This window comes from Gavialis gangeticus, unplaced genomic scaffold, assembly GCF_001723915.1.
Source record: "Gavialis gangeticus isolate Ggan-Ray unplaced genomic scaffold, GavGan_comp1, whole genome shotgun sequence".
Taxonomy (NCBI): Eukaryota; Metazoa; Chordata; order Crocodylia; family Gavialidae; genus Gavialis; species Gavialis gangeticus.
This window is the reverse complement of record NW_017729027.1, coordinates 2,682,905-2,695,518: the sequence shown is the minus strand read 5'-3', so window position 1 is coordinate 2,695,518 and position 12,614 is coordinate 2,682,905. Positions and strand designations below refer to the sequence as shown.

Genomic DNA, 12,614 nt, shown 5'->3' with positions numbered 1-12,614 from the left:
CCGGGGGGGGGGGGGGGAATCAAATATTGAGCTTTTTATTGAATTCAATCTATGAGACCGAAAATACTGTATGGACCCTATTATAAATACATATTGTATTAATTTAATAAAAAATATTTGGATATGTTTCCATCTGTCAGAGATTTCAATGTACCTCAGAATGTATCATATTGGGGTCTGCAGCCATAGGGAAGAATTGCTGAGGAGTATATGGACCCTGACCATATCAAGTAAGATTTTTGCAAATGAAAAAGTCTTTTCAGGCAGAAGGCAGGGATTCTGTTATATTAGGTAAAGACTGCAAGTGTAAGGAACAAGCAGAATTGCTATTCTACAGAAATCTTTTTTTATATTTTCATACTGGCGTGGAATACTGTAATATTGGAGTACAAACCATGAGAAAAAAATCAACAAACAAAAATACAATAGGTCTGCAGTCTCATTTTTCTCCTTACTGGCTAGAGGAGAAATGGTGCCCTGATTTTCTCTATTCTACTCTTCTCTCCATCAGGGATTTTAATGATGTGTGATCAGGCCCTAATTCTACCCTTATGCTAGCAAAATTCACCCTCAGGTTAGGCAGTTAGTTTTGCTGGAATAAAAATGCTAAGCAGAAAGAGAATTTCTGGTTTGATAATTTGGCCATTAATAAAATCAGAACCTAGGACACTAAATGTTTTAAATAAGCACACTATTCTCAATGAATTTACATACTGTTGAGATGAATTATACATATTCAATTTGAAATTAAAGTAATTTTTATGGGGCTTCTAACTATTTTGATATTTGCAGGGAAAGAAGTATAGTAACTAGTCAAACAGAAGTGTACAGAGGAATTAAGCTACAGAGTGTATATTTAATTTATTTTATAAACAAAAGAAGACTATAAGTCTAAATTATTAATAAAAGTCCTTACAGGAAAGAGCACCTTCTTGGGTTTTGCCAATATAGAAAATAATCATGATTTTCCCCAGAGAGGGGCAATCAGTTTTTCCAATATAGCAATTTCATGTGTCAAAAACATGGATTAATCTCCAGTTAAGACTTTCAGAAAAACAATGTGATGCACCTAGCTCCATAAATTAGCTGAGCAACCAGCTTTGCAAAGCTTCCCCCCGCCCAACTTTAAGCATCACAAAAAAACATTTGGGTCTAAAAACATTAGCCACCCACAGATGATGCACTCGCCTTTCAAAGAAAGTTGTGAACAAGGTCCCCAAAATTGGGGTATATCCCTTGGGGCAGAGGTTGGCAATGTTCTCCAGCGGGGCTGCGAGACAGGCAGGCACTAGAAACCATCTGGCTCGCCCCTTTTCCTTGCTGCCCAACCGTGGCGCTGTACAGAGAGAGCTCTCCCCTCTGGTGGAGCCTGGTACTTGACTGCCACCAAAGCTACAGGTCCATGGAATGGATCCAAAGGCTCCTCAAGCTGGATCCAGCCCATGGACCCTAGGTTTCCAACCCCTGCCTTGGGGCAAGCAGCCACCTTATCACTAAATTACTGGTTTAACATTTAAACGGTCTGTTCCAATTAGCCAAGAGACTTTGAGAAGAGACCTTCCTATTTTGATGCAAACTAAGTTATAATACAACATAAAAGATCAGAAAGTTACTATTTTATTTTTTACAACAGACTCTCCAAAGCAAGGCTCTTTGACAGCTTGACTCAAGATTAAGTTTTTGTCTGATGCATTTTGGAACCTGAACCTAATGCACATACCAAGTCAGAACCATGAAGAGGTAGGGGAAAGAAGACTTGGTACAATCAAATAGTGTAAGAAAAATTGTTTCCTTATATTTTTCAGACAGACCCTTGTGAACCTGATTCTAAATTCTTATGTAACAACAGAATGACCAGGATCCTTAGAGGGGAACATATGAAAAACCAATGATAACTTTTTGAATATCTAACACAAAGTAGTTGGTTTTTATTTCTGTACTGACTTGTGTTGCCATTGCATTCATATGTGCAAAAATTAAGAGTACTTACCTTTGCTAATAATTCTCTGTTTATTTTGAAGTTCACTGTGCCTGAACCGATGCTGATTTCACTCACTACTGTATCACAGTTTAGCTAAAAAACAAGCAAACAAACAAAACCCATAGAAACAAATGAATTGGAACACTGTCTTCATTAAATTATATGAATATTTATACTGGTGTGAAATATTTCAGTGGGCCATTTAATCCACCCTCCTTGTAAGAAGTGAGAGATTAGTTTATTATTTCCAACCCATCGTTAATAAGCATCTAGCTGAGCCTTACATATGATACCTGTTTCTTTCTGTAATCTAGTCATTTTTTATAAATTTAACTGAAAGCAGTGTTTGATCTCGACAACAGTAGAGAGATGCGCGTAACAAAAATCAATATTAGTTACCAGCGTCTCGGAAAAAAACTAGGAGCCCAAAGGTGGGATCCAAAATCTTTACTTATGTTCTTAAATAATTGACCTGATTTTTATAAACATCAGCTCTCTGTTCAACCTGAAGCATGTGTTAGGGTCACTGGTTCCTGGATGTTTCACATTCAATTCAATTTATTATTACTACGGATTCTGGCTGAAAGCTGTGCTCCCGAAAATGACATAACAGACATAAAAACATAATATAAATTTAAACAAAAAGAACAGAAATGCAAATGTAATAATAAAATAGGGCCAAGTATTATAAAAGCATTATCCCTACCCCTAGAATTAATATAATCAAGTAGAAATATGGTGATAAATCACATCATGAATCTATAAAAATGTTGTGCATAAGTCCACACTTAACACACTAAAAAACAAATATAGTGATAAAGTTTATGAGTCATATCAACAGTAAAGGATGTTTAGCTCAGATCACTTCAGGGTGTTTCACATTTAAAACTTTAAAGCTTATTAGAGGCACCATGTTCTGAAAAATCTTGGTTAAAAAATAGTAAAGCTGTAGAACATTCCCATTTTTGTAATGGCAATCAATCATCTCTCTTATAGCAGGTGTGTCAAACATGACCTGTGGGCTGGATCCAGCCCACTGACATAGGTCAGTACCCACTGCAAATTTTGCCCCAGCTTTGCCCATAGTGGTGGGGCTACTTATGGCAGCAGTCAGGACTCTGAAGAGAGAATCACTGCGCGACTTCACTGGCAGAAGGCCTGCCACTGTGGCCAGAGCTAGGACAAAAGACCCAGCTCAGGGGATCTGGAGCTGCCTCCCCCCCAGCAAAAACCAGGCTGCTGGCTGCTGCAGCAGAAAGGTCCACCACCACAGCCAGAGCTGACATTTTGGCTACAGTGGCAGGGTTTGCCTGTCGAGGTTCTGGGGGTGCCAGCACCTAGATGTCACCAGTGTGCTGGCTGCCACCATGGGAAGCCCCATTACCATGGTCGGAACCCGAGTTCTGCTCATGGTGACGGGGCTTCCACTTCTGCTGCTGATGGAGCTGCCTGTGCCCCAGCAAGAGCCGTTTCTGCTGACTGTGCTGCACATGTTGAAACCCTTCTGCAGCTGCACCCTCTCCCTGCTGTCCATGCCTTCCAACACCAGGGTGGTCCTGGTCTAGGGAAGGTGAAGGGAGCAGAGCCTGCTTCACTCCTTCGAATCCCAGAGGGAGGACAGCAGCAGGGAAAGACTCCCTGCACCTGTCTAGACTGGGCAAAGCTTTGACCCAGTACCACAGGAAGACCCTCCCTGAGCCTGGACCCCTGCCGCTCAGCTAAGAAGCGGAGGGGGCAAATGAAAAATGGCAAAGGACAGCACTGCTCCTTGTACTCAGCTCCTAGGGCAGGGGAGGGCAAAATGCAGCCCGAGGGGCTGGATGCGGCCCACCAGGCCATTCTATCCGGCCCGCGGGGCCACTAAAAAAATTAGAAAATTAATATTAATCTGCCCTGGGCTGCCTGTCATGCGGCCCTCAATGGCTTGCCGAAACTCAGTAAGTAGCCCTCTGCCCAAAATAATTGCTTGCCCCTGTCCTAGGGCCTAGCAGCTGAGCAGAGAGAGCAGTGCTGCAAAGCTTCTCACACTGAGAACTCCACTGCAAGAAGCAGATGGGAGCACCTGGCAGCTGCTGCTGCTCTCCTCCCCTACCAGTCCCACTTGAACTCCCATTTGCTGGCCTGCTCACTGGTCTGGTATCTCTGACTGATGGAAATTTCTGATCTACTTTCTCTAGGCATTCCTTAACTTTATCATGCCCCACCTCATCCTTATCTTTTCAAAGATAAGCAATATTTATCCTTTCACTCTCTTTCTATGTGAGCATTTTGTCAGGCCTCTGATCATTCTCATTACTCTTCTTCAAGCTACCTCTAGTTCTGTAATATTTTTTTTTAGGGCAGTGGGACTGGTATTCCACACAGTAACCCAGATGAGGTTACTCAGCAGCTTTACTTTCATAGTGCCTAGGAGCAGGGCCCCTCTATGCTAGCTGCCATTCAAAGAACAAAGTGTTTGTACCAAAGAGCTTACAAACTAAGGATAAGAAAGAGAGACAAATGTATACAGACAGACAAGGGAGCACAAGAAAGAATGTGCAGTGGGGCTCAGAATCCTAACCACTGTCTATCTTTTTGCCAGCACCACACTGATAAGAGTTTTAAGGAAAGAGGTGAAAAGAGAAATGATGCAGCAACTCTACAGAGATTTATGGGGAGTTTCTTCCAAGCATGTGAAAAAGAACAAAGGTGCTTTTCTGAAAAATTTATCAAATGGGTGAAGTTTGGGAACACGAGATAAGAGGAGGGGCAACTTGACATCTCAACATTTAATTAGAAATGACAGACTGAGCAGAGATACGCTGTGATGGTGCCTGAAATTGAAAAATAGCTTATATTAGTTGCAACAAAGCGGGAACCAGTGAAGGGATATAAAGGGAGAACTGACTCCCTTTGGTCAAAGTGGTAAACTAGGAAAATAATCTTTGCAGCAACATTCTGAATGGATATAAGCAGGGCGAGATGTCATCTGTCACAGCCAGGGAAAAGGATTTTTCAGTAATTAAAACACAAACTGATGAAGTTTTAAAAATAATAATAATTCTTCTTATCCACCATTATGTTACTTGGGCAGTATTAGCATTTCTTGACTGCAGTGACACACTGAGCAGAGGCATCTGTTGAATTGTCCAAAATGACACCCATATCCATTTCCTGAGTTTATATAGTTAGGACCATGCAAACAGTTTAAATATCCTCCCATAAAAGCATTAATATACATTTATTGACATTGTGCTATTTACTGGTGCTGGGTTTTATTAGCCATCATAGTGCCCATTCAGATAGTTCTAAAGTTTAAACAACCTAGGTGAAGTTCTTCACAGTTATCTCAAGTCCCGGCTAAACTGAAATAACTTTTGTCATTTGCCATTTTACTCTCACTACTCACCCCTCTTTCCAGAACATTAATAACTTGATAAAGGTCCTAATATACAACCGGAAAACACCACATTTAATCTTACATTTGGTTTATCTCCTAGTCAGCTGCTGATCTGTGATAATACTGTACTTTGCCTCACACCCCAGGATTACTTAACCTGTTTCAACCCATAATTACTCAGCTTCTTTAGCAGCTTCAAGTGCATAACACAACTTACTTTTAGAAACTGCAGTAAATTTTGTCAGGTGCCTCTCCCTTACCCACCTCTTTGTTAGCACGTCCAAAGGAACCCAAGAGATAAATGAGACCATTCCTTGCTCTTGATTTGGAGGCCACAACTACAGCCCTACTAATAGCTAAATTATTTCAGCTTGGAAGTTATATCTGTATGCTTAACTCTGCAGTTCTCTCTATTGTAAGATCAGCTTGCAATCATCTATGAGATCATTTAGATTCAGTGCCACTCCATCTCTTTAGTCAATATGCCTTTTTTGCCTAGTTTGCATGCAGGTATAACAATACATTTTTTTTTTACCATCATCACATTTCCATAATACTGTTGTATCAATATCCTCATTCATTGTTAACATGCTTCATTTTGTGTATTTTTGCTTTTAAATATTTTACATTTGTGCATACACACTAGAGACCACCCACCCATTTTATCTAATCCCTTAATCTAACAGCTTGTTGGTTTCACAGAATTTGCATCTGTGCTCAGTTGCAATTTGAATCCTATCTTTTATGGGGTATACAGATGTTTTACTGACATCCTTAAACAGATAATTTGGTTTAGGTACTCTTTCAAGCTGCCTTAAAACCTGTTTATCTGACTAAGGAAGAATTCTCTCTACATATGGGGTATTCTTGGGTTGCATATAATGATAGTGGCTTTCATATCATGACTTTGGTGATTGCCAGTATAGGGGGATGGAAAAGGCTCCTTTATTCACCACAAATCCCCAGTCTCCAGAATGGCCCCTTAGAGCCACTAGCAGCCAGCACAAGTCAAAAAAGTCAATAGGCCCTTATTTTGTCACCTTTGAGCTGTACAAAGCACCACCTGGCCACAGCTCAGGATCTGTTCCAGTTATCTTTCTGCAGTCATCTTGCCTCTCTCATACTTTCCCTCAAAAATCTCACTTGCCAATCTTTCTTTTTAACTTGTTTCCTTCTAAGCTCTCTCTGATCTATTGGAAATGTACTGTCAAAATAAAATACAGTACCAGCCCAAACCAGCACTGAATCATTTCGTGTTTTAGATGTGATATTTCTCTTAGTATCGCTGCACTGTATGCTTGTTTTTATGTATGTATGTATGTAATCTATGTTTTTTTTTTAAAAACTGCACTTACAATGTACTGAACCTGGAACTACAATCATATCCTTCTCTATTTTATTTCCTCATAGCTTTCTATTTGTCCATTTGATTATTTCTTTTTACACATACTAGTTTCTCTCTGCAGTGCATCTGGTTTTATTCATGACAATCCAATTTCTACAGTAGTGTGAACAGGAGAGCCTTATTAAAATCTCATTTTCCAAAGTATATTTGATACTTCTTGGCTTTGTATCATCCACAGATTGGTCATCACCTTTACAATATGGAGAATATTACATAGTACTGGACCCAAAATGGACCTAACATTTAGATGTTACTTCAAGTCTACTCTCCAGAACTGCTCTCAGGTTATTTTGATTTTAAAAAATTGGTGAGGCCATTTTACAGATGTCTCATCAACCCTCCTTCTCTAGTTTCCTAAAAGGTGTCATATGCAACCAGGTCAGATAGCTTAATGCATTTTTCTACTCTACTTGAATAGGTGCAGCTCCCAATGGAATCAGTAGGAGCTGCTTGTAGTTGAGGACCATTTGCTCCAGGACATCTATTATGTCTTCTTTTGTCTAATAAGCTTGCAAATGTATCAAATAAATACATTTATTGTATCATGGTACCTTCTCTGCTAACTTCTGTGCTTGAAGCTGAAGATCTGCCTTTGAGTGACCACTAGATCTGTTCCCTGTCACAGAATCCACAAAGAGCTGGAAATCAGCAACCTGCCTGAAGAGAGAAAGAGAAAGAGATTGGGAAAATATGTTGAACTGCTATGGAAGCTTACTACATAATAGAGATTTCACTTAGGGTGGAATAATTACATTTTGGTACTACTCAAAGTCTTCAGGTCAAACCAACAAGTGTCAAAATTTGTTTTTCCTGTCATAGCCTGTTCCCACTATCCTTTGGGGGGAGAAAAACCATGACAACAGATCATAGTTCCCTAAGAGTGATGATGGAACTTGTAACAGGTTCTGTATTTCTTCAATAAACACTTATTAATTCAGCTGTCAACTCTGACCATGGTGTGTCCCTTACATGAGTGCAAAGCGAGCAACTTCTGTTCACTTTAAAAAGAAAAAACGCAAAATCAAACAAGGTATGATGACTAAAAGGACACAAGCTAAAAATAAATTCAATGCTTTAGCCACACAACGTATGCAAACATAATCCTTTCCTAAACCTTTTCAAAATGTCTACAATTTCCAGTGACCTTTAAAGGCTTTACCTAATCAGTCAGCAGTATTTCAGAAGTGTATAATTAATACATTGCATCTGAGACAGTCAACCTCACTTGAGGAAACACACTTTAGTTTGAAAACTGTAGTTGTATTAACAGTATTTTTAATCACCTCACACAGAGAAGCTATTGGAAAGCAAAGACTGAAAACTGCTAGAATATAGTGAAATTGTCTTTCATAGATTTCATAGACATTTGGGCTAGAAGGGACCCTGGAGGATCAGAGTCCAGCCCCCTGCCCCAGGGGCAGGAAGTCAGCAGGGATCATAGGATCCCAGCAAGATAAGCATCCAAATGTGTTTTGAAGGCATTCGAAGTGGGTGCTTGAATCACTTCAGGTGGCAGTCTGTTCCAAACCTTGGGGGCCCGGACAGTGAAGAAGCTCTTTCTTATGTCCAGCCTGAACCGGTCACAGTGGAGTTTGTGACGGTTCGATCTTGTCATCCCTTGGGGGGCTCTGGTGAACAGTCGTTCCCCTAGATCCTGATGAGCACCCCTGATAAACTTATAGGTGGCCATCAGATCACCCCTGAGCCTGCGCTTTTCCAGGCTGAATAGCCCCATTGCTCTCAGCCTCTCATCAGAAGGTCTGTTTTCCTGACCTCTGAACATGCGCGTGGCTCTCCTCTGCACCCTCTCAAGCTTCTCCACATCCTTTTTGAATTGCGGAGCCCAAAACTGGACGTAGTACTCCAGGCCTCACCAAGGCCGAGTACAGCGGAAGAATGACATCCTGGGATCTGCATGAGAAGCGCCTATGGATGCAAGCCAGCATTTTGCTCACTTTACTAGCCGCAGCATCACACTGAAGGCTCATGTTCATCTTGTGGTCAACCATGACCCCCAAGTCCCTTTCATCTGTAGTGCTAACCAGTGTAGCGCTTCCGAGCCTATAAGCGTGGTGCAAGTTTTTCCTCCCAAGGTGGAGAACCTTGCATTTTTCAGTGTTGAACACCATCAGGTTCTCGTCCGCCCATTTCACGAGTCTGTCCAGATCTGCCTGGACCACCCTCCTGTCCTCAGGTGTGGATGCTTTACCCCAGAGTTTGGTGTCATCGGTGAACTTGGCCAGTCCGCTTCTGACACGAATGTCCACATCATTGATGAAGATGTTAAACAGTAAGCCCTAAGACAGAGCCTTGTGGGACCCCACTGGTCACAGTGCACTGAGATGATTGACTCCCGTCGACCACTACCCTCTGGGTCCTACCACAGAGCCAGTTCCCCAGTCAGTGGATTGTGGTGATGTCCAGGATGGAGGATTGGAACCGCCACCAAGGAGGAATACTCTGCTTTAGTCCGGACTTGCAGATAGCAAATCAGGAAAGTGAAGGCTGTGATGGAACTCCAGCTAGCTACAAATACCAAGGACAATAAAAAGTCCTTTTTTAGATATGTGGGGAGCCAAAGGAAAAGCAAGGGCAACATTGGACCCCAGTAAACCAGATGGGGCAACAGACAACTGACGCCCAGGAAAAAGTGAACTTGCTAAATGGGTACTTTGCGTCAGTTTTTCATCAGCCCCATGGGACGGCCCTGCCCACTATAGGTCAGAGAGGCCCCGGTGAGGCAGATTCCTTGCCCTCCATTGAAGCTGACCTCGTGAAGGAACACCTCGATAGGCTGGATACATTCAAGTCAGCCGGCCCTGATGGGTTACACCCAAGGCTACTCAGGGAGCTGGTGAGCATCATAGCTCAGCCCCTGGCACAGATCTTTGAGAGTTCTTGGCACTCTGGTGAAGTGCCTGATGACTGGAAGAGGGCCAATGTCGTGCCTATCTTCAGGAAAGGGAGGAAAGTAGATCCAGCTAACTACAGGCCCATCAGCCGGACCTCTATCCTGGGGAACGTTTTGGAAAAGATTATCAAGGAGGCCATCCTTAACAGACTAGCTGAAGGCAATATCCTGAGGGATACCCAGCATGGGTTTGTCACAGGTAGGCCTTGCTTGACCAACCTCATTTCCTTTTATGACCAGGTGACTTATCACCTGGACAAGGGGGAAGAGATCGACATTGTATACCTTGACTTCAAAAAAGTCTTCAATCTGGTATCCCACGATCACCTCTTGGCTAAACTGGCTAACTGTGGCCTTGATGTCTTGATTATTGGTTAAAGAAATGGTGGTAGACTCCACATCCCTCACAGTGTTGTGCATCACACATGTTGGTCCTTTACCTTGCTCTACTCAGTAGCAGCCTCATTTTGGTGATGTTCTTTATATCTGGGGCCTAATTCTGTTTGATGGATTTGACTATCAAAACACTTAAGTGTGTGCTTAATTTTAAGCATGGATAGTCTCATTGACTTCACTGAGACCACCCATTTCTATCACTAACATCAGGCACTTCCAGGATTAAGAGAATATTTTAAAAAGAAGTTAAGAATCTTTGCAAGTTTATACTATTCAAAAGATGTCTTAGTGCAGAAGAATCTAATCTGCTTTGATATACTTTTGCTCTAATAGTTACAGTCATCTTTATAGTTAATGCAATAGCATAACACCTTATATTAACATTTATTCTACTAAAATCCCATTTGCCTAACAATGTTAGTAGTATTCACTCTTTGCATCTTTCAAGCAGGACAAGGAAAAAAAATTGGAAAATTAATTAAATTTTTGTTTCCAGGCATTTTCCTTTCAGATTGTTATCATTTGCATTTCAGATGAGGGAGCAGAATATTTATTTTCAGTGTACTGATATTAATATCAGAAGAAATCTGTTTTGAGAGAAAAAATGATTATTTTCAATAAACAAACAGTGATTTAATTAGATTTATGTTTTGCTCAAAAATGGACCAGTATAGACAGCAATGATATCCTGCACATTAATTATACCATTTGTTTTTTTCTGTATTTATGTTCCCCTAAAACCTCATGGAGAACCTATATTGCTAAGTCCCACAAGCACATTAAAATCAATTCAACTCATCAGAACATGAAATGTCAACACTACCGGTTTTTGGAGACAGGAACTGCAGATATTGACTTTATCAAATTTTCTGGTGGCAGGTCCAAAATTCTTGAAAGCTAGATTTGAAATAAAGAGCAAAACAGAATAAGAAAGAGGGCGGTAAAGATCTCTGTTTGGACATAGTGTATATTTTTATAAACTTATTCTCATCCAGAATGCGCGTTAATTACAGTTAATTGTAATCCATATTTTAAAAATAGATCTTAAAAACACAGCCAATAACACAACACAAAGAGAACTTTGGAGAGAGCTGTTCTAATCAATATATGCAGCTCTAGACCCTAGCACATGAGCTCTTTTATTTGTAGATAAAAGAAGGAAGATTGCAGAAGGCTATCATCTAATGTGAAGCTGAATTGTTCCACTGTACCATCTAACATTTTAAAATTGAATGAAGACACAACATAATACCAAACAATAATATGAAACATAATACTAAACTAATTGCAAACGTACCTGCAAACAACAATGCCTTCTATTCACAAGGCTTATTTAGATGCCAAGCACAAAGTGGGAATTGTGTTTGCTTTCCCTAACGATTTTCAGTGCCCATGATGAGGCAGACCCATGGTCTCAGTCAGGGCTGTCCAACTGGAGGCCCATAGGCTGGATGCAGCTTTTTGGCTCTCACTTGGCCACCACTTCTCTTACCATTCCTGCCGCTGCAGTCCAGGTCTCCAGGATCCCTTTGCCCCTTCCAGCTTCTACTTCCTGCACACAACTCTGGGACCAACTCCATGTGGCAGGAGTCATGCTGAGTAATGTGCACTCTGGATGCTGCCCATGGGCCCCATGCAGTAGGGGAAGTGGCAGATTCCACATAGCTAGGGGGTTGAACCTGCTTGGGAAGGGGCCCCAGACAGCAGGGGGATGGAATCAGAGGGTAAAGGGGGATGGACCTGTGAGGGATGTGGCCCATAGTCCACAGAGAGTGCACAGTCTACATGTGTGCAGTATTAGGGTACAGGAAACTAATTAAGTCCGCCATAAGATAGTACAGGAAACCCTTGCTATTTGCGGGTTTGGCATTCGCGGTTTCAAATATTTGCGGTGCGCCAAATATTCCCCAATAATGACTCCAAGATCCCTTTCCGCCTCTGTGCTTTCAAGAGGGGAACTCCCCAGCTTCTATGTATGCTGTGGATTCCTTCCCCCAAGGTGCAGCACCCTGCATTTATCTACGTTGAACCACATCCTATTCTCATCTGCCCACTTTTGTAGTCTGTCTAAATCTAGTTGCAGCCTCTCTCTCCCTTCAAGTGTGTCCACCTCACCCCACATTAACTTAGTGTCATCAGCAAACTTAGACAACATGCTTTCAACCCCCTCGTCCAAGTCACTGATGAAGATGTTAAACAGTGCGGGCCCAAGAACCAAGCCCTGGGGTAGCCCACTGCTCACATCTCACCAGGTTGAGTATGATCTGTCCACCACTACTCTCTAGGTGTGCCCTATCAGCCAATTTTTTACCCATCCAACTGTGTAGGCATTAATGCCACAGTCACCTAATTTACTGATGAGAATGGGGTGAGAAACAGTGTCAAAGGCCTTCTTAAAGTCTAGAAAGGCTACGTCCACGGCGACACCATCATCCAAGGATTTAGTTACTTGGTCATAAAAGGCAATCAGGTTGGTCAGGCAGGACCTGCCTTTGATGAACCCATGCTGATTGTCCCTGAGCATGATCTCCCCTGCTGGCCC

General features: G+C 41.8%; 1 protein-coding gene across 2 annotated transcripts in view; it reads right to left on the bottom strand.

The window, feature by feature from the left end:
• RARS2 (arginyl-tRNA synthetase 2, mitochondrial) overlaps positions 1 to 12,614 on the bottom strand; it is an 86,821-nt gene that overhangs the window by 69,684 nt on the left and 4,523 nt on the right. Inside the window, exons 2-4 of one of the 2 annotated variants that reach the window (XM_019520370.1) lie at positions 10,896 to 10,969; positions 7,317 to 7,422; positions 1,991 to 2,074 (exon numbers count right to left, since the gene is read on the bottom strand). In XM_019520370.1, the coding sequence (XP_019375915.1) occupies positions 1,991 to 2,074; positions 7,317 to 7,422; positions 10,896 to 10,969 (264 nt within the window). Of the gene's footprint in view, positions 1 to 1,990; positions 2,075 to 7,316; positions 7,423 to 10,895; positions 10,970 to 12,614 lie in introns of those variants that run through there. The other variant, XM_019520371.1, reaches the window with a different exon arrangement.